At 48.8% G+C, this 21719-nt stretch overlaps 1 protein-coding gene across 1 annotated transcript in view; it reads left to right on the plus strand.

Annotated features, from left to right (window-relative positions):
* Window positions 1–21719, plus strand: part of Tmem132b (transmembrane protein 132B) — a 318583-nt gene that overhangs the window by 96503 nt on the left and 200361 nt on the right. The window contains exon 2 of the mRNA XM_074061397.1: window positions 9400–10291. Within this exon, the coding sequence (XP_073917498.1) occupies window positions 9400–10291 (892 nt within the window). The remainder of the gene's footprint in view (window positions 1–9399; window positions 10292–21719) is intronic.

The following is a 21719-nucleotide window of genomic DNA, read 5'->3' on the forward strand; positions in this document are numbered from 1 at the left end:
ATTTAGAATAAATATCACGGAAATGACAACAAAACAAGGTCGTCAAGATTTCCTACCGCTTAGCAGCTGACGGTGCCCATGGGAGGTCACTGAGAGAGCTAATCCAGCTCACAGTTCTGTCTACACCTGCAGCTGCTCTCGCTCCCGTCTTCATTTTTTCCTTGTGAATGGAAAAAGCTCTGTGGTTTGTTTTGACTTTTTAGTAAGGGCTGGACCACAGCTGTCCAAACTGCGATGGGATCTGTGTTGTTGTGTGAGTTGGTTGTCACGGCTGCTGTGATGACTCCCCTCGGTGGCTGAGTGCCCCTCGTGCCTAGTGAGGGTGCTGAGTTTCTAGGCGCCTTTCCTTCCCATGGAACTCCGGGGCCCAGGCTCCTTCTGGCTTGTGGCTCTGCCATGCCCCAGGGCCTCAGTGTCCCCTATTCTCTCTGGTGGAAGGCAGCAGCTGTAAACCTGGGCTGCAAATTTATCCACAGTCCTCTGCTCATAGCTCATTTGCCTGACCCTGTCCAGGGCCACCCCTGCGTGCAGGAGTGACTGGGAAGTCCCTGGCTGAGTAGCAGTGTCAGTCAGTCCTAAGCATGGGGAGGGTTTGGGAATTATCTTCCTGGAGCCATCTCTCCCCACCCCATGTGATGCCTTCTTGTCTAGGCCTGTGCTCAACTTCTGCTGTTCCATACGGGGCTGTCCTCCCCTCTCAGGTAGACTTGGGTTAGTACAGACAAAGGCTGCTCACCCACAAGGCCATGTGTGCACACGGCCACCAAAACCAAGGATAACGTCAAGGAAAGCAGGAGTCGGCCTTCATCTCCCTCCAAAGTCAGCCATGCCTAGCCATCTCTGCTTCTATAGCTCTGTACCCTTCTCCTACCACCTTGACTTAGGTTAAAAAGTGCAGGCAGATGGATGTACTGTCTTCACAAAGTACAGTTTTGTGACTTCCCTTTCCTGGGACTGTATTTGACTGCAAGTAACAGAAACCCTTGCCACAGTGGCTTAGGCAAGTGGGACTTTACTTTATTTTCTCTTCTATCTCATGCTGGGGCCAGCTCCTCTGGTTTCTGTCATGGAGTTCTCTGCATGTATCTTTGGTCCTCATGGTTCCACAGTGACTGCTCTATCTCCAGCCCTTTCAGGATTCAGCACTAGCACCCACTCTTGGACACCTGTCGTTTTTTTCTAGAGGGCTAACACAATTTCCTTAGAGAAGATTTGATCTTTTGTTGGAAAAGTTACTGGGGAGAAATACCAAGAATTCTGCCTTTTACTCAGGATAGGGCATTGGGAAGGGTGGGATTCCATCTGCAGAGTTTAGCTGGTGACCGCCTGTCACTACTGTCCTCTCCGAACATGTGAACGTTGAGTCCTGAGCCCCCCTGGGGACCCAGGGGGTAGAGTGGCCCTGGACGCTCTGTAGTGCACACAGAACATTCCAGCACAAGGCTGCCCCCACCCGAGTCCACTTATCCTGAGCTGTCCCTCTGTTGGTCATTCTATTGACAGGTATCTCTCTTATGTTCCTTTTAGGATTTTGATGCAGCAGGGTGTTCAGTGGCCATCAACCTCCTGTTCAAAATTTAATTCCATCTCTTTCCTTTAAAGGAAACATGCCAATATTTTTCTTAGCGTGAATAAGCAGCCCCCGTTCATTGGAGGAGCTTTGAGCGTGCTGAACACAGAAGCATCAGTGGACTTGAAAGGCACCGGAATCCAGCGCGCAGCTCCTCAACTCTAGCTAAGACGTGGTGTGGGTTTTGGCCTGGTCCACCTGGCAGACAATCCCAAAGTTAATTTGGAACACAAACGGGGGGCCAGTCGGGCTAACAGGATTTTGATAAACAATAGCTATGTCTCTGTGAATTCACTTGCTAGAGTGGCCATGACAAAGTGCCACAGATTACGGGACTTAACAGAAGTTTGTTTTCTGGAAGTCCCAGATCAAGGTATCTGTAACGCTGGTACTTCTGAGGTTCTCTTTGGCTCGTAGGTGGCTTCTGTCCCCCTGCACTTTCACATGGTCTTCCAACTTCCTGTGCACAAATCCTAATTCCTCCTCTTTCTCTGACTCCCTGCCTTTTAAAATTTTTTTGGCGATACTGGTGTTTGAACTCAGGGCTTCATGCTTGCTAGGCAGGTGCTCTATCACTTAAACCAAGCCTCCAGCCCCTTTTTGCTCTGGTTATTTTGGAGATAGGGGTCTCACTCTTTGCCCAGGCTGGCCTGGACTGAGATCCTTGTATTTTATGCTATCTGCCATAGCTGGATGACAGGCACACACTACTGTACTTGGCTATTGGTTGAGATGGGGTTTCATGAACTGTTTGCTTGGGCTGGCCTGGAACACCATCCTCCTGATCTCAGAGTCCCAAGTAACTTGGATATAGACGTGAGCCACCAGCGTGTGGTTTCCCTTTTGTTTATAAGCACGCCAAGCACACTGAATTAGCACCATTCCAGTGACCTCATTTTAACTCAATAACCTCTTTAATGACCCTGACTCCAAATACAGCTCATTCTGAGGTCCCATGGGTTGGGACCAGCAGATGAATTTGGAGAGGGGTGACATTGCTTATGGACTGTAAGCTATGTTGCAAATTGACAATAGTTTCAGTCGCCATGTGTTGGCACGAGTATAGTTACAGAGCAAAGGAATTAAGCAGTAGCTGGCAAGTAGGCTCAGCGTGTATCAGGACCTCAAGCGTCAGAAGTCACCCGATGGGGTAAATTACACAAACATGGTTTGGACAAAGTGACGAGCTATTTGGGAAAGCCATGTCTGTGACCAAGGCCAAGGTCCACACCAGAAATAAATGAAAGAGTGGGTGTAAGTGGGTGTCCGTGAATTGGGTAGCAGTGGAGAATGTGTGTGTACCCTGCACAAATTGTTCAAACTCACTTTAAATAAACCCAAACTGAAGTCAAATACATTCTTTCACTGGCTGAATTCAGTGCGTGCTACTTTCTAGCTTCTATCAAATTCTCTCTTTGTAGTCTACACTAAAGAAAGAATCCAGTTGGATTCAAGAATGAGATACAGAAATGTAGACTTGCACACCTGTGTCGACACCCCCATGCACACCCAGGGTGGGAGTGGAGGTGAGTGTGGCCTTGGTCTTGGGTGCTGGACAAGACCGTGTCAGCATAAGACCACGGGGGAACTCGTAGAAGAAAAGAACAAAGCCCTTTGCTGTGTGTGAAATCTTGTTCACTGGCCTTTGGTTGCTCGTGCAGAATGTTTGTAGCACCTGACTGAAGTCTCGAGTGTGACCTGGGTCAGCACAGTCAGGAGCGAGGGTGGGGAGGTGCGGGGTCCTCTGCAGGTATGTTCTGACTCTGCCTTTCCTGCCAAGCCATCCGAAAGTTCTCAGCTGTCTTGCTCCGTGTTGCTTTGTCCTCTGCAGAGGACTTGACTGTCCTTTTGCTTTTGCTGGGCTGTCTTTCGCTGTTACTGCCCTGCCTTACGGGGAGGGCCACTGTGGGTGCCAGCTCAACACACTCCCGTGCCCTGTGGGATTTGCTGACAGCACTCTCTGGGAGAGTTTCTCCTAGAGCCAGGGAAACTTTGCTTCTTGCTTCATTTCATGGATAGTGTCCAGCCAGTGACCTCGGCGTGGGCTTTGAGAGCCGGCACCTCAGAGCTGCACTCGGGTTCCCTTTGTCAGTGCTGGGGCTCACACAGAGCAGAATCTGCGGCCCAGCTTCTCTGGCAGCCAAACGGTGGCCAATGGTGTCCACTCTGCTCGCGGCACTGTGGGGTCAGATTCGCCTCTGGCACTTACTGCTGTGTGGACCTTGGTAACTCCCTTAACCTCTCTGTGCCTCAGTGTCCCCATCTACGAGTGGGGACAGAAATGAAGTCCTTGTAATTAATAACAAAAAGGTAATAATAGGCCTTGGTTTATGCAAGGATTATAGAAATGATGACTGTATTTCAATATTGATAGTGATTTTACTTGTTTGGTGTTTTGTTGGTTTGTTTTGGTGGTACTGGGGTTTGAACTCAGGGCTTTGCTCTTGCTAGGCAGGTGTTCTACTGCTTGGGCCACGACTCCCGCCATTTGAAAATGACTTTAATACCTGTGAGATGCATACAGTGGTACTTGGTAAGTGAAAAGGATTATATGGTTGAGATCTCTATTCTTAATTTCCCTTTACCCTTATTTTTCTGTATTTTATCTTTTTTTTGTTGTTGTTGTTGTTGCTGTAATTTATAGCCACCTTTAACTCTTAATGGACTGACTGGCCCATGATCCAAGACTGGCCCTCAAGACTGGCTCACCCTGCTGTATTCATTTGTATAAATATACAGCAAGCGCTTAGGAAGTACCCTTGAACTTTTAGAGTGGTGGTTCTTCCTGCTCATTTGAATCATCTAGGGAAGATCCCACCTAAGACCATGGGAGTGAAACTGAGGGTCCTGAGTTTAATTTGGGTTCTCTACCATGGAGCAGGCCTGAGAGAGCCTGACTCACAGAAGACCTAGTAGCTGAAGCTGCGCCATCTTGTCTCAAAGATGCTTACTGTGTGGGAGATAAGACAGGAGCCCACTCCCCCGCCACATTCATAGTTCTGCTGTCTTCCTGTCAGTCCCTGCTCTGCATAAGTCAATGTGCGAACCGTATTCCTGGCATCCTGCCTCAGACCTGGTACCACTCCTGATTGCTCCAGCTCCATCCTGAGTTGACATGACACCTATGTCACCTGCAGCTTCTGGTGGATCCAGGAACCCAGACTCTTCGCAGAGTTGATGGAACTAACAACTCTGAGAAGGAGCCAAAGAGACTCAGAGGGAACACGGGAGATTAATTATCTTGAGTCATCGTCATTGATGGACACTTGTTCCTTCGTTTGTTTCACTTCTGCTAGGTACTGATTATTCAACAGCAAATTATATGTTAAAGACTCTGCTTTTATGGAACTTAAATTTTAGTACAGAAAACAAAGAGTAAATAAATAACAAGAACCAATACAAGGGGTGATTTCAGATGTTGGTAGTAGCCTTGAAGGAATATATCAGGATGAAATGATTAGTCACTGGATATATTAGGCAGACTTTAGGCAAGAGAACAGAACTCACCCTAGTTATTTTGACAGAGGGAATTTAATAGAGGGGATTATGACTCAGGTGATGGACAATTCTGAGAAGCCAAACAGTAATGTAAAAAGTACATTAAAGTAATGCGGAAATTAACAATACCCAAGGAGCTGTCATCACTTATTGGGCTGAAAAAAGGGAGAGAGTTGGGTTTTCATAACTCAGAAGCTGGAACCATTCAACAAGGACTAGAACACCAGACAGAGTAGCTAGGACCATGGTGGAAGCCCTGTAGGAGGCCAAAACCACAGAGAAGACAGACTCTACCAGTGAAAGCTGCAGGGAGGAGATGGGACAGCCCCAGGGGTCTCCTCTCCTCCCTCCCTCACAGTCTTCTACCCAAGCTTCCCACCAGCCGCAGTCACTGGTCAGGGAAGGCCTCTCTGAGCTGTGAAATCCCGAGGGCACAGTGTCACACTGCAACACTTCTCTGCTGACTGTGTTCCTGTTTCCAATTAGTTCACGGTCCACATTTACTTGGAATTTAACTTTCTGGTTTGGAGAAGTGAGAGAAAGTGACAAAAAAGACGAGAAGCAGTGCTGAGTGGAGACAGGTGGGATGCTGGATGGAAGGGCGCACCAGCATCTTGTAGTCCATTTCTCTACCTTAGAGGTGGCATTTCCTGCCCTCCCAGAACTGACAGTAACCTTGAAAAAGCCTCCTCTGTAAGGGCTGTGGTTATCCCCAGGGTACTTGATGGCAGAGAGTTACCATTCTGAGACAAAGCAGTGAGGAATTTCTCCTCCTGGTGATTTCAGAGACCCCCCTGCCCCGCCCTTCCTGGCTCTCCATTCTTGAGTTGTCCTGTGTGAGCTGGAGAAAGATGGTCAGCTTCAGCAATGCCGTGGGTCCTCACCTAGGCTGGTGACCAACAGCCACAAGGCTCCAGAGAAGCCTTGTGTCTGACTGGTGTCTGACCTGTGGATGATGGCAAGTTTATGACATGCCATACTGAGGTTCAGGGCTCTAGGCCCCTGCAGTCCTGACCAAGGCCCATGTCTGGTAATAAATTTTGTGTGACATCCATTTGCTCACCTTGGATCTCAGGGTCCCTCACCTGTCTGGCGAGCTGCTTCATTCTAGGAGAACTTTGATCCCCTTCTGCCTCCCCCAACCCAAGCTTTCTCTGGGTTTTCCTTGGAGCCATCCATCATTGATGTTCAGAGTCAGAGCGCCTGTCAGTTACAGAGCATCTGCCCTGCACCTTTGCTCTCTTCTCTCTTTTTGGTTCCCTTGGAGGGCAGCGGGGAGCCGTCCTTTGAGCTGGCTTCATTAAGCCTTCCTTGTCTTGTGCTCTGGGACGCAGCTCATTCTGCCCAGTGGCGAAGGGCCCCCTAGAAAACCAGCAGACTGAATGGAGCCTGGTGTCTATCCCGTGCTGGTCACCCAATCTACTGCAAAGGGAGGAAGAATGGCACTGCTCTGTGGCCTTTGGGGAGTAGAGGGACAGGGGACACAGTCTCCAGACCTCATAAAATGCGCTAAATTAAGATCTCACTTTATGTTGCAATCTGGTTTCAGGCAAAGACAGGGCTCTGGCAGCCGGTGTTTATGGCCTTCTGTATAAGCTTTCAACAAAATTTGTGTCTCATTTGGCTTGAGTTATGGTGGGAGAGGAGTGTAGGCCTCGTACAGCTGTTTCAGATAAAATGAAGGCTTTGACCACAACAAAGAGAGGACGCAAAGCCTACAATTTCTCGTAAATCAGTTTTTAAGGTGTAAAATACCTACAGAAAAGATAAAGCACCCAGCCAATCTGCAGTGAAGATGCAGTGTATTAAAGCTTGCGTCCGTTTTAATTCATTTTTCTGCGTCTGCAACTCAGTCAGAACTTACACCTCGCCTTGGACTTTGCCTAAATTTTAGAGAAGGTAGAGTCTGATCCTCTCCACCCACTGAGGGACATTGTCACCTGCACAAGGTGGATGTTCCCTGCTGACCATAGGAACGTTCAGCTGGGATTTAGCTTCCAGGTTTGGAGAGGCAGCCAGCCACAGGTGCAATTTAGATTTAACAGGGAAGGGCACTTGTGATTGCTTGACCTTGTCCAGATACAGATGACCCGTTGGTGCCGGTAGCAGTTAGACATTCACGCACAGGGAGTGGGTTCTCCAGTCATTCCTCCTCTGCGCTTGAACTTGAACCCTGCCCCGCCTAGGTGCACAAACACGGGAGGAAACCCAGGTCTATGTGATGTCGGGGATTATCGAGTGTGAGCGTGCATGAGTGTGTGGGTGTGAATGCATGGGTGTGAGCGAGTGTGAGTGTGAGTGTAAGTGAGCAAGAATGAGTATGTAAGTGAGTGTATGAGAGTGAGTGCGGGTGACTGTGAGTGAGTCTGAGTGAGAATGAGTGTGAGTGTGAGTGAGTGAGTGTGGGTGACTGAGTGTAGGAGTGTATGAGAGTGAGTGAGTGTGAGCGAGCAGGTGACTGAGCGAGTGTGAGTGTGAGTGTAAGTGAGTATGAGAGTGTGAGCGATTGAGTGTGAGTGCGTGTGGGTGAGTGTGAGAGTGAGTGAGGTGGTAACACAGGTTCAGATTGATTCCATGAGATGTTGCTGCCCTCTTTTTAAGTACACGTGGTAGGATTTCTCACGGTGTCGCACTGTTTGTGGAAGTCATGGTTGGGATGTGGTACACACAGTATGGCTTCAGTCATTGATTCCATCATTTCTCTAAGGATGTCTTTGTAGTTTGCTCCCAGTGTGCCTGCGGGACACAGGTGACATCCCGCACACACGTCTCCTTCCTGATCACTCGAATATTTCCCCAGAGCAAAGTCCCAGGTGAGGAAGAACTGGATGGCGTTTGGCATTTTTAAGGGGCTTAACGCACAACTTCTGCAATGTCAGTGGGTCTTCCCCTAGGCATCGCCAGTTCCCCAGGGGAGAAGCCATGTCTGTCTTGCTCCTGTGACACTCAAATAGGCCACTGTGCTGGAAACACAATAAGCAAATGGTGAGCATGGTTAGAAAAAGCACTGGAGCAATGAACAAGAGCCTGCCTCCCTCTCATAGTCAATCCAGCACCGGGCTGGCCATGTCAGTGACAGTGACATTGAAGGACACCTGCTCTGGGAACACCATCTTGAAGAGAAGATGTGTCACTGCACATGGACCGTGACTGCATCTCCTAATTGTGACCTTGTCGCCCTCTGGAAAAGGAAAGCTCCCCCCCCTCAAAAATGTAAATCAGTAGAAAGCTGTATTTTGCACATTTGAAATGACTGCAGAAAATATGTCACCTGGAGTCGGCTGATGGGGTGGCACTGCCACCAGTTTCCATTTCTTCTTTCATTGGTCAGAAAATCCAGATCCAGCCAAGGAGGGCTATGTCAGGGCAAGAGAAAAAGTCTCTGTCTATTCTGGCCCTGATTTGCTGGCTGTGGCTCCTGATGGGCTGTTTTCATCTTGAAAGAACTAGGTCTGTGCTATCTGTGTTTTCCTGTTTGAAACAGACACAGACTGGGAAGCACACACAGACACAGATCCACGTGTGTATGTGTGTGTGTGTGTGTGTGTGTGTGTGTGTGTGTGTGTATAATGAACATATAAACATATATGCGTATATATATATTTGTTAGTGGGCCTGGGATTTGAACTCAGGTCTTCACACTTGCAAAGCAGGTGCTCTACTGCTTGAGCCATACCTCCAGTCCATTTTGTTCTGGTTATATTTTTTGGTCATGGGGCGTCTAGTAAATTATTTGCCCAGGCTGGCCTCAAACTGCCAACCTCCTGATCTCAGACTCCCAAGAAGCTAGGATTACAGGCGTGAGTTACTGGTGCCCGGCTCTGTTATATATTTTCTGTTATACACTTTGATTACCAAACAACACTTGATTGTTGTAACACATTGAAAGTAGAAACATAAATGGTAAAAAACAAAAATAAAACAAACAAACCCGCTTTTCTCTTTTGGGTTTCATAGGCACACAAACATAAATACACATACATTTATATATCTATGTGTATATATATTAAAATTTTACCCACATAGGACCATCTTTGACTGTCTTCATCTGTTTTCTGTTACTAGAATGGAATACTGCATGAGTTATAAACAATGGAGGTTTATTTGGCTCGCAGTTCTGGAGGCTGGAAGTTGGAGAGTGTGGCACCTGCTTGGCTTCTTTTATTCATGGTGGAAGTAGAAGGTCAATGCCACCTTGATGAGACCAGGGAGGGTGGCGTGACCAGCGGCTGTTTGCTGGCACAGGGCTGGAGATGCACTGCATTTATTTTGTTTATTTTGTTCCACATCAGAACAGCGCTGACCTCTTCTTTGCTTTCCTTTCCGTGCAGCCACTGAGAGCCGAGGCCTGGCCGACAGCCTGCAGAGGTTCTCCTCACTGCCCGCGTACCTCCCGGCCAGTGTGCACGTGTCCGGCGCAGAGGAGGCTTTCTTCCTGAAAGAGGCCAACCAGGACCTCACGCGGAACTCCAGTCTGCAGGCCCGGGTGGAGTCGCTCTTCATCTACCGAGCTCGGTCGTCCCCTGTCATCAACGCCAGCTACGGCCTCTTCTCTGTGGAGAAGATGGTGCCCCAGGAACTCCTGCTGACTTCCAGCCCCTTCGGAAACACGGAGAAGTTTCCCTTCAACTGGAAGCTGAAATCTCACATCCTTGACAGCTCCATCTACTCCAACAGACCCAAAGTGCAGACTCTGTTCTACGTCACTGGCATGGCCTGGGATGACAGTGATGCTGGGGAAGATCTACCCTGTGTTAAGATGTTTGCCTTCCCCGAGACCAGGGAAGTGGCGGCCAGCTGCAGGCTGCAGGGGGCCCCCGGGCTGTGTGTGGCTGAGCTGGAGCTGCTGCCCGAATGGTTCAGCTCAGGGCTGGACCTGGAGCCCGAGGAGGAGATCCCGGCACAGCTGGGGGGCACCGCTATGGAACTCTTCTTCACCCTGTACCCAGCCAATGAGGCTGGCCAGTGTCCCCTGCAGGAGGAGGCCCGCTGGCAGAACAACATTCATACGGAGCAGGATGGCCCCCAGCACGCCTTCCCTGCCCGGGAGAGGATCGGCAGCGTGGTGGTCTACCCCACGCAGGACGACCTGCGGTGGTCCCTCGTGAGCCTGGACGAGAACATCGCCCTCTCTGTCCCTCTGAATCTTGTGCGGGAAGGGGACACGGCTACCTTTTTGGTCTCTCTGACCAGTGGCTCTTTGGCAGACCAGTTCACTCTTCGGTAAGAGGCTTGTTGGGTTGGACAGAATGAAACCAGTTTTTGGTGACCCATGAGTTATCAATGAATAAAATAGGTATTGATTATTGGCTGAGCACTTGTGCAAGTTAAATGCAGCTGATGTTAGCTAAAGTGCTCAAACTGACTGTGAAGGGCTGAGCTCTGTTCCTGTGTGTGTGTGTGTGTGTGTGTGTGTGTGTGTGTGTGGCGGGGGTGGGGATGGGATTTGAGAGAGCCAGAAGTGGGGAAGCCAGGTTCAGTAGAGTCAGAGAAGTGGCAGAGACCACAGACTGGGCTGTGTGGACGCCATGCCAGTAGTGCCTACCTGCAGACCTCCAGGTCTATCCTCCCATGGAAACTGGGAGACAGGGACCCTGTCTTTCCTGACACTTCTATTTCAAAGGATCGACTCTCAGGTCTGTTAGAAGGATGCTGAGGTGTAGGAAACACATGCGTACAGCTATAAGCCTTTCTTAGTGAAAATTCCAGAGCACAGTGTCAGGTGTGTGTTGGCTGGAACCAGCAGTAAATTTTCCTGGCCAGGTTCAGTCTTCTCAGGTGGCACTCGTGGAGTGCTGGGGCCTGTCAGGGAACGCAGTCTTGTGCACTGAGAGTACTACTGGAGTTTGGTCAAGTCTCTTAGTGCTGGGTTGTGGATGGAGTTGCCATGTTCCACAGTCAGGACCCAGTGTGGTGAGGATCTCCAAATGTGAGCGAGAGACCCAGGCAAGATGACAGAGCAGGGGTCCGAGGACATTCTAGAAAAAGTTGGATGGTAACTAGATAGTCTCTAGGATGACGTCTCAGCTCTGCTGATGCAGCATGAAAGCAGCCACAGTGAGTGGGGATGGCCATGTTCCAATAAAACTTTACTTATGAAACTAGGCAGGAGCCTGAACTTGGCCCTGGGCTCTAGTTTGCCAACCCCTGCCATGAGGAATTAGGTTCAAGCTTGAGTTGCTGATGATAACATCTCCAGAATGGAGGATTGGGAGTTGTGTGGGTGTCAACACAAGGCCAGAGATGTCACTGTCAGCTGGATGTTGAAGGATGAGTGGGATTTGGGAGTGGAGAAAGGAAATGGTTGAAAACTGACAACCCAATTGGGACAGCCCAAGCCGGGGCCCAAGACTACACATGTGTATTAGGAGAAAGAACCATGGGCCAGGTGACCGGAGAGCAGGAAGGCAGCTCTGAGACATGAGGCTATTTCTCACTGGTTGGGAGGTCAGGGAAGAGGTAAAAATGACAAATACCTGAAGCTCGACACGGATATGGCCAGGTGCTGTCAGCCATCCCTGCCCCTTTGATGTCAGGCAGAATCCCGCAACGCTACACACTGTCAATGAATCCCCACTTCCAGATGCACAGAAGAGCACTCTGAGATGTCTTTCTCCCCTGGGAAGAACCCTTTGATACCAAGACTTCAGCATGATGAAGACTTGGTTTTAGGATTGCCCCAAATGGCAGTCCTTTGTGTAGAGTTCAGTTGTGGGGCCGTGGTGCTCCCTGAAGGGAAAACCTAGTGTTTGCAGACTGGTGTCCACAGCCACCCCAGCCCACAGATGTGAACTTTATTTAGCTCTGCCAACCTCTGACAGTACAGAGATGACACAGAGTCACTTTCTTCAAAAGTCTTGAACTTGACAACGGTGGTTAGATACAGTGTACCTCACTCTCCACCTCTCCCTTTGTCTCACACCTGCTACAGCACTGTCACATACACCACCACTGGGCCTCCATGTGCATTTGGAGCCCTCGTGGAGTTATTTGGAAAAAATGGAGGGGGGGGATGCAATGCTGAAAGGAGGGACTTGTTTGAGACTATGAAGACAGTTATCATCAGCTCACTGATGGCGTGTGTTAGGGGAGTGAGAAGTGACCAGGGGTGCATCACAGCGGGGAGGCCACCCCTCCACCATCAGTTTCTTGTGAGTAAATTGGTCATCGCCTCAAAGCATGTGGAAGGGCGTCTGGCACACTGTGGCTGGCCAACAAGTGTTCCTCAACACGATTAATTGATTGACACTATTAATTCATTCTTTTACATTACCAGGCACACTTGTGCCAGGCCCAGTGTTAAAAGTTATGATCACGGCCACCATACAAGAATGCAGAGACTGAAATTCACTGAGGTTTCTGGTTCTGGTCTGGGGTCACTGGGGAGATGGAGGGAATAGGTGTGGCCTCCTTGTGAGTCGAGAGCCCCCATTTTAGCTGCTCTTGGGCCGTTCTGCTTGTCCTGATGGAGGCTGATGTTACCATCCCAGCTCTCTGGTCAGCACCTAGATGATTTATTTTGTTTTGTTTAATGGCTGGAGGAAAAAAAATGCATAGAGATGGCAGAAATAAATGAGAGAGAGCAGAAGTTGTGTATCCAGAGCTGGCGATGGCTGGGAGTCACCACTGTCTCTGTCTGCCAGAGGCTCAAAAGTAGGCAGAGGGCTGGGAGGTGGAAGGGAGAGTCGCGTGGAGGTGGAAAGCAGGGAGGTTTTAGCACTTGGACTGGAGGTGTGGGGCATGGGGAAGCCGAGGCAGGTCAAGGAGAAGTGGGCATCTTCTGGGGTGGGCTTGGGAGTGCATTTGACTTCCTTGACTGGGGGGAGTTGAAGTAGAGGCAAGAACCAGGGAGACTGGGGTCTGTTCTCTGCCCATTCCTGTGGAGAGGCTGAGGCTGAGGTTTGCCGGCCCAGTCTGTGCAGTGCAAGGTTGCGTTCTAAGGTCGTCCATCATCCAGCTGCTGTCTGTTTGCATATCCAGCTCCTCAAAATAACATCTCTCTAGGCCTCGGGAGATGCCTTCTTTCCCAGCATAAGTAATTGTCTGTTCTAATCACATCTTTTATGAATGAACGGGCATATTTCATTCTGGCTCCGAGGAGGCCTGGGACCAAAGCCTGAACGTGCACAGGCTTGGCTGAGATGTTTGGAGGGGACAGATGGGTGCCAATTCGCATGTCACGTTGCTGTTTCGGACTGCGCGTTGCCAGGGGGCCAGCTTGATGCGTGTTGTGTTGCTTATTCTCTAATACCGAGAGAGAGCGCCTGGGAAACGAGCACCGAGCTTTTACGGGACCTTGAACACCTCTTAAAAAAGACCGAGTTCTGTGCTTGGGGAGCCGGGAGGGGCAGGCAGGGCTGGCCTTTGTTGCGCTCCCAGGAAAACTTGGAATATTATGACACACTCTCCCCTCCAAATGGAATACCCCTTAGGCTGAGAGAGGTCCTGGAACTTTTATCCCTGATTGATTAAAATGGCTTTTTCTTGGCTCACGTGGAGAGTCTTCTGGGTTGATCTTTCAGCTGTCAGGCAACAGAGTGGAGCCCAGTGGTTAAGGATGTTGACCCCGAAGCCTGGGTTCAAATCCTGGCTCTGCTACATAGCAGCTGTGTGGCCGTGGGGAGAATTACTCAACCTCTCTGTGTCACAGTTTGGTCATCTGCAAAGGGGAGGCGATTTGTTTCCATACCTTGTGCTCAGTGTGCGATGACTAGATCAGGGTAGCTGGCATATTCATCCCCTCAGACATCTCTCATTTCTTTGTGCTGGGAACATTCAAAATCTTCTCTACCAGCTGTTTTGAAATACACAGTCAGTATGCACCATAGTTACCCCGCTGTGCTGTGGGATGTTAAAACCTGTTCCTCCCGCCCACCTGTGCCCGTCAACCATCTTCTCTCCATCCCCACCCCAGTAAACACTGTTCTGCTCTCTGCTTTCAACAGATCAAGTGTTTAAGCTTTCACATGTATGTGACAGTATGTGCTACTTGTCTTTTTCTGCTTGGCTTGTGTCACTTAACCTACTGTCCTCTAGACTCATCCACATTGATACAAATGATGGGGTTTCATTATTTTTTATGGTTAACTATCATGCATATGGGCCACATTTTCTCCATCTGTCCATCCATCCATCCATCTATCCATGCACATTCCATATCTTGGCTATGGTGAAAGTGGAAAAAACGGCCACCAGTTTGATAAATGTTCCCCAAGTGGCACCAAACGTCCAGGCTCCATTAATTTTGTCCTTAGATAAGACTCAGATTTCCCCTGAAGACACTGAGCCTCAACCCAGGTGCTCTGGGCTCTGCCAGGATGGAGTGCAGACCAACCAAGTCCAGAGCTTGGTGCTTAGGGCTCCCTAGAGCCTAGAGAGGAAGGCAGGCGACCGTTTCCCCATACAAACCACAAACCATAACTGCACAGCAAGCTTGGTGACCATTGCCTCCAAATGTTCCCATGGCGTTTACTGAGCATATATCCATTAATTAGATTGTGGTGTTCACCCCAAACCTGCCTTGTCCCCACCTAATGCATTGGGATCCCCGAGCTCCCACTGGTAGGAGCCAGTGTCAATTCCCAGTGCTCCAGGATTCTGTGTGTCAAAGGAGATTTTGACCTGCATGGTAGCTTCATCCCGGGTCAAGACTTTGGAAGGCTGGATATACCTGGATCATGATCCAGTTCACGCCCAGCCACACTGAACTGTGTTATGGCTTCAACCCATGCAGTACTGCGAGGAGACAAGCAGCTGTCCTCAAGCCTGCTGGGCAGGTGCAGAGATGAGACATTCAGCCCAGTCCTGGTGTCCCAGCCTGAGGGCGCACCTGCTTGTGGGAAAAGTTTGCTGTACTTGTCTGCAGGTGGCTGGTGCATGACCTTGGCTGACCTTGCCAACAGCCTTGGCCATTCTGGGCGTTCCTCATTCAGGGTGGTCCCCAGGTCCAGTCTTCCTGGTTGAAATGCTTTTGGGTGTGGCTCCCTCAGCCACAATGGTGCCGGCCTCTCACCCATTGGATTCACACCCACTGTGCCAGCTCTTCTTCTTTCAGAGTCTACCTCAGTCTTTATTTCATATGATCTGGGAAACTGATTTTTAAAAAGGAGGACGCTCCAAAGAGTTTTACGTATGTCCTGGATAATGACTTTTTAGAAATTGCAGTAAGAACACATATCGTGGTGTCTATTTAAGTGACACATTTTAAAGTATACAGTAAGTACTATAGCTGCATGTGCAGTGTTGGAAGTTGACTTCGTGCACGAATGAAGCTCTGCTTTGCAAACTCTCCCTCCCCCTCCCCAGCCCCTGCAGCCACCTCTCTGCCTGCACTTATGTGCACTTGACTCATTCAGATGCCTCCCATAAGAGGACTGGTGAAGTGTTTGTCTGTCTGTGATTAGTGTATTTGACTTTTTTTTTTTGGATGGGACTGGGCTTGAACTCTGGACTTCGTGCTTGCAAAGCAGGTGCTCTATTGCTTGAGCCACACCTCCAGTCCATTTTGCTCTGGTTATTTTGGAGATCTCAACTTCCCAAGTTGCTAGGATGACAGGTATGAGCCACTGGTACCCGGCTCGCCTATGGTTTTTAAAGTTAATTTTAGTGTGTGTGGTGGTACTAGGGATTGAACTTAAGGCTTCACTCTTGTTTAAATTTATCTATTTATTTATCTTTATTCACTTCTTTTTTATTTTTTGAGACAGGGTCTTCTGTGTATCCCAGGCTGGCCTTGAACTCTGGATCCTCTGCCTCAGTCTCCTGAATGCTGGGATTATTTGAAAGAATAATGGGATCTGATGTGGGGAGTTGGTTTACAGGGAAGGAGATCAGTTTGCTTTCTCAACCTTCCGCAGCATTGACCCTGCAGGGGAGATGCAGGGGACAGCGCCAGTCAGAGGCCACATTGTGACCTTTCCTTCCCGATGGTGCGGAATCCTTTGGTGTCACTCTTGTGAGATTTCCAGTAAGAGTGAACTATAGCATCCACCTTTCTGAGAATAAATCGGAACATGGCCTCCATCTCCACTGTGTTTAAATCACCATATTTAAACAGAAGATTAAAAAAACAATCTCACTGAACTTAATTCCAGGAAGAGAGAAGGTATTGAATTGTGTAATCTTTAGTTACATTTCTTCCTTTCTGGATGGCCTAAATCCACAAAATTTATTGTGAGACTTTTAAGACATGGTCCTCTTTGGTTTTGAGAATTTTGCACAAACTGAGGGCCTCGAATTTATCACAGTGTGTTACCAGTAACTGAATTCCTGTTGCCTCTTTGATTATGAGTCTTCTTGCGGACGGGGACTGCCGACATGACGGGGTCTGTGTCCCGGGTGAGAATGGGCAGCCTGTTAGAGATCATGAAGGTCCCTGGAGTTGAATTCAATTTGAATTTCAGAAGAAGAAAACTTGCCACTCTCCTCTCAGATTTAATGATTTTTCTTCACTTATGGCAAAGCAGTTGTTCTAGAACTTAATGAACAGCTCTGTGGCGTCTCTCTAAATGGGAAATAAAAGCCTTTTCCAGGATTGTGCCCTGCTGGGTTTCACCCCGGGAACTCTACCCACTCTTGGTGGTGGGATGCCGCAGTCAACATCAGGAGATGTTTTTCTGGAGGGAAGCACTTTAAATAAATATGCCATTTTGTGCTGTTCAGATGGTGATTGGTGAGACGTGGTCCTCAGGGTATGACATTCTGATTGGGTGAAAGCAGAAGCTATGTGAAGGGGGAAAAAAGGCATCTTTCCCACCATAGACTCACAGTGGTCACCAGTCACCCAATGGTGCGGGCGAGGCTGCGTAAAACGCCAAGCCCAGGCCACCTGTGGCACCCATGTTACAGCCCCACGCAGAGCCAGTCCATCCCTGCCTGTGTTCTTCTCTCATATCCCTGCAGGGAGGGCCCCTCCTCACCAGCTTGCCTGCAATGTCCCCTTCCTGGCCACCCCCAAGTGGTCCTTGATGCCAACCCATCATCCACTGATTTTCGTGGTAGCCCTTGTCACCACCTGGAGGAAGCTGAGCTCATTTGGAATGTCAGCTCCATGTGGCCAGGGGCACGTGTCCTCTCTGCCCACAACAGTGCCTGGCTCATGGTTGGGACTCAGTAAATGGGGAGCCAACAACTTCATCCTGGCTGGATTCAGGGGATTCAGCGCTTACCTGTGTGGCATGAGGCTGTCATGCTGAACTGAGGCTCTCCATAAACCCGTGTGTTGAAGCTGGGGCAGGTGCTTTAGAAGTGAGTGTATTTGGAGGGAGGGCCCTTAAAGAGGTGACTAAGTTAAGATGAGGTCACTAGGGTGGTCCTGATCCACTAGGACTGGTGTCTTTGTAAGATGAGATTAGGGGGCTGGAGGCATGGCTCAAGTTGCAGAGTGCCTGCCTACTAAGCACAAGGCCTGAGTTCAAACCCCAGTGCTGCTAAAAAAAAAAAAAAGATTAAGACATGCAGACAGGGACACAGAGAGGACACAGGGAGAACATGGTTGTCTACAAGTCTGAAACAGGCCTCAGGAGGAGACATGATTTCTTGCTTCCAGAGCTGTGAGACAAAACATTTGTTGTGTCCCAGTTACTTGGGAGGCTAAGGCAGGAGAATTGATTGAATCCTGGAGTTTGAGGCCAGCCTGGGAAACATAGACCCTTTCTCAATCTACATATTGAATCTATAGAGATATATACATATATACACACATATCTAATGACAGTGTAGATAAAAAACTATATATAATGAAAGTGTCTATATTAAATGACAATATATCTAAATGTGAACATATGTGGTCATTTTAAGGCACACAATCCATGATACTTGGTTGTGCCTACCCTAGAAAGCCACACAGTGCCGTGCAGTAGAAAGCAATGAAATAGCTTTGAATGGTAGTAGCTGCTGATTCAGAGGATTTATAAATTCTTCCCTGATCCCTGTCTGTTCCATAGTTCTGTTTCACTATTGTTTGGGACTCTGAAGAGGAGAGGTTTATTGATTTGGAATGGCTTGATTTGTGCGTGCCACCATCAGTAGATGCTCTGGGATTTGGGTCTCTTCTTTGGGGATCTCCTTTGGGAATAGAGGTCTGAGAACATCATTAGCACAAAGAAGTGTTTTCAAGATCTGACTCCCTGACATGATCTCTCTGGAGGTCCATCTCTCCTGGACCTGAGGTGACTTTCCACTAAATTCTGCTGGGTGCAAAAATTCCTACAGTCCATTTGGATTCTCATGAGAGTGTGCGTTGCGTGGTGTAGCCCTCAGCTTAACTCATCCACAAACACAATTCCTTCCCTGTACAGATGTAGAAGGGGGCTGGTTTAACGAGCTGTTCCCTTGAGTCCTCCATGTTCTATTTGCTTCAACTTGAACAGGGAGTCTTGCAGAAGGAGACCTCTTGGGGGCTTCTAAGTGTCCCAAATGTGTCTTCTATTTCAGACTCCCCCCCACCTGTTTTCTTACTTGCCTGGACTTACTTCTGCTTGCCAAGCTGTGTGTTGATCAGTTTGTACCACTTGGGGTTCACTTGCTAATTGCAGTGATGTGTTGTTAAGGAAAATGGAGAAAGAGAGAGAGAGACAGAGAGAGAAAGAGAGAGAGAGAGAGAGAGATCATTGGTGGCTTGAATTGGAAATGAGAAAACTGGTTATTTCCAGCGCTGCATACAGAAGAAACTCAACGCTCAATTTTAGCAGCTTCAGTTTCATGTTGCAGAAAAATGTCGAGAGTGAAGTTTCATTTTGCAGAAGACTGGGTTGCACAGCTGAAATCTGTAGGATCAGACAGAACATTTCCATCACGGAGTGGGTTCATAAAACCTCTAATAGGATTTGCTGACCATAAGCGCCTCGGACCAAGCTGGGGAGAAGTTTTATTTATTTGCCATCTGTATGTAAATTTGGCTATTATGGACATAGTGCCAGGAATTGGACTGCAGCCAGAAAGCGCACACTAGCTGTAACATTTGAGCTCAGATACAAAGCAAAGCGCCCCTCTATGTGTGAAAGCGCACACGAATAAATCTGCCTATCATTGCTCTCTATATGAAACTCCGGCCTCAGACTTGAAATCTAGCCTGTGGTCAAGGTGCATGGCTCATTTGAGTATGCAGCAGGCACTCAAAGACTAGGCAACAGGGCAGGGTTTTAATGGAAACAGAGGTGCCCATACTTTGTCTTGTTATTAACCCCCAGGATCCAGTGTCAGTCTCCTTTAGTGACTCTCCAGGTGACTATAGCAAGGTTCGTTTTATTGTTCCAGGACACATATTTTTGGAGTTAATTACAGCAGGCACAGAATAGAGGAACGCCTAACTTTGCTTTTTATCCTGAAAGAAACCAAACCAACACGCAGAAATTGAATCGGGACTCAGGCATTTCGATGCCAGCTCTGTTACATAATTAGCATCCTGGGTGGCTTGCTCTGTAGCTGGCTGCCGCGGCTGTCTTTAAGGAGCTCACATCGCACGGTAACGCTGGGTAGGAAGTTTGACTTGCCACAGCTGTGCATTTCCATAGCAACGTGAGTGGAGTCCAGAGGAAGTGGTAGACTCACTTCCATGAGACCTGCACACAGACAAAATTCACCCTGTGTGTGCCCTTAATTTTGTTCTTTCAGCCTCTTTCCAAAAGCTACCAGGTTATGGAATAACTTTTGCCTTTAAACCATTTTAGAGAGCAGATAAAATCTAAGACTGCCCTCTCACTTTGGGAACCACCAAGGGGTGGGGGAAAGAGGATGCTGGGTGATAGCAAGGAACCCGGTGGGTATTCAAGTACCCAGTAGGGGTGCTCAGGTGACATTGGTGACACTGGGGGAGCTGATTTCTTCAGCTGCCTCCTTCCATCCTGGGTTAGTCAGGAAGGTGGCCTCTGATGCCCCGCATCCCCAACCCCCTTGCTGCTTTGTTTTGTTTTAAGCGATAAGAACCCATGGTGCAGGCTGGGAGCATTTGGCAGACTGCAGCGTCTGGCTAGAATTCAGTAACATTGTTCTGTTTTTGTTGTACTTATTTTAGGGTTTTCTTCTCTTTAGGGAAAGTGATACTGCTTTTTAAGCGCTGGTGTATTCTTTCCACCCCAGATAAACTAATGCAAATCCATCAAACAGATTTAAAAGATTTATTAAGTAATACAGATAGTCCCTAGGTCAAAGCAGAGTGGATCAGGGATACCCAAGCATGGAAACATTGGATGACACAGCACATTCCCCCCACCCCAAAATAAGTAACAGGTCCAGCCTCAGTGAGGGCTGCATTTGGCCTCATGTCTTTAGGAGTCACTGGCTGGTTGCTTCCCAGATGGCCATTTCTGTCCCCTCACTCAGCAGGTCTTTCCAGTGGCCACCTGTCTGGGTTACTGCCTGTTTAAACTCTTTCTATCCCAGTGTTCTCACCTCCAAAACTGGATAATACCACTTCCCGAAGGTAAGCTCCAGGTTGAGGGAAGGGTTCGAAGGGAGTGAATCGGTCTCCTGTCCCTCTTCCCCTTGTGAGGGTTGAGGGAAGTCATCATCAGGTGAATGCTGGGATCATGGAATTCCACTGGCACAACCTCTGGGGGGCTGGGCGCACACCTGCATATGCACCTGTGCGTGGACTTCAGGCCTCAAGATGGTCTGAAGCAAAGTCTATCTGATGCAGGCAGCAGAGAGGGACTCGGAGTGACTGCTTTCCCAGTCAACAGCACCCTGCTCTCTCTTTCTCTGAGTGGCTCTGGGAATGGTGGCACCAGAATCCCTTGAGGAGAGGGTTAGATCCCTCAGCCACCTCCACACCTCAGATGAAGTGAGACATCCCCAAGAGTGGTCAGCAGCCAAACACTGTGGCAGATTCATGTCTGAGCACCTGTGCAGGTGAGAAGGCAGGGAACAGGTGGTCACTCTCCTAGAGGACTGGTCTGCTTCAGACTCATGGGGAGCTGCCCTGCAAGTAGAAATGAAGAGAGTTTTCAGAGCTGACCTGAGGCAGGAGGAGATTATCCCAGAAGCAAGGTGAGCTCCAGGGAGAAAGCCACCCACCCAGAGGCAGGAGAACATGGATGACAGGTAACACGGGAGGAAGGTGGAGGAGGAGTGGCCTCTGCAGCTTGAGAACAGAGTGATGGCAGGTTTGGAATGACTAAATACTGACACCTTTCATGGGCTTTGTGCCTCAGTCTCCCCTTATGTAAAATGGAGACAATGAGGTACCTACCTTAGAGGAATATGTGAGAAATAAGGATGTTAATACATATAACTAGCTTAGAACAGGGCCTGGCACGTGGTTCATGTTGGAGAATCAAGGTGGTCCCAGACCCCACCTTCTGTGCAAGACAATGCAAGGTGTGCATGCAGACCCTACACAGATACCAGACAAGGATCCAGGGCACTGGTGTGAAGGGGCAGGGAACGTGAGACAGAGAAGGAATAGAGGCTGACAAAGGGTGCGTGGGTGAGCCTCACTGGGGTCCTCTCTTGGAGAGGTGTGTTTAAGGTGCCTCAGAATTGTTCCATGGAAACATGGGGAGAGCTGGGCACAGTGACTCACGCCTGTAATCCTAGCTACTCAGGAGGCAGAGATCAGGAGGTTCGAGGTTTGAGGCCAGTCTGGGCAAGAAGCAAGACCATATCACATAACAAAAGGGCTTGAGTAGCGTCTCAAGTGATAGAGCACCTG

The sequence above is a fragment of the Castor canadensis genome, chromosome 18 (genome assembly GCF_047511655.1).
Source record: "Castor canadensis chromosome 18, mCasCan1.hap1v2, whole genome shotgun sequence".
NCBI classification, from domain to species: domain Eukaryota; kingdom Metazoa; phylum Chordata; class Mammalia; order Rodentia; family Castoridae; genus Castor; species Castor canadensis.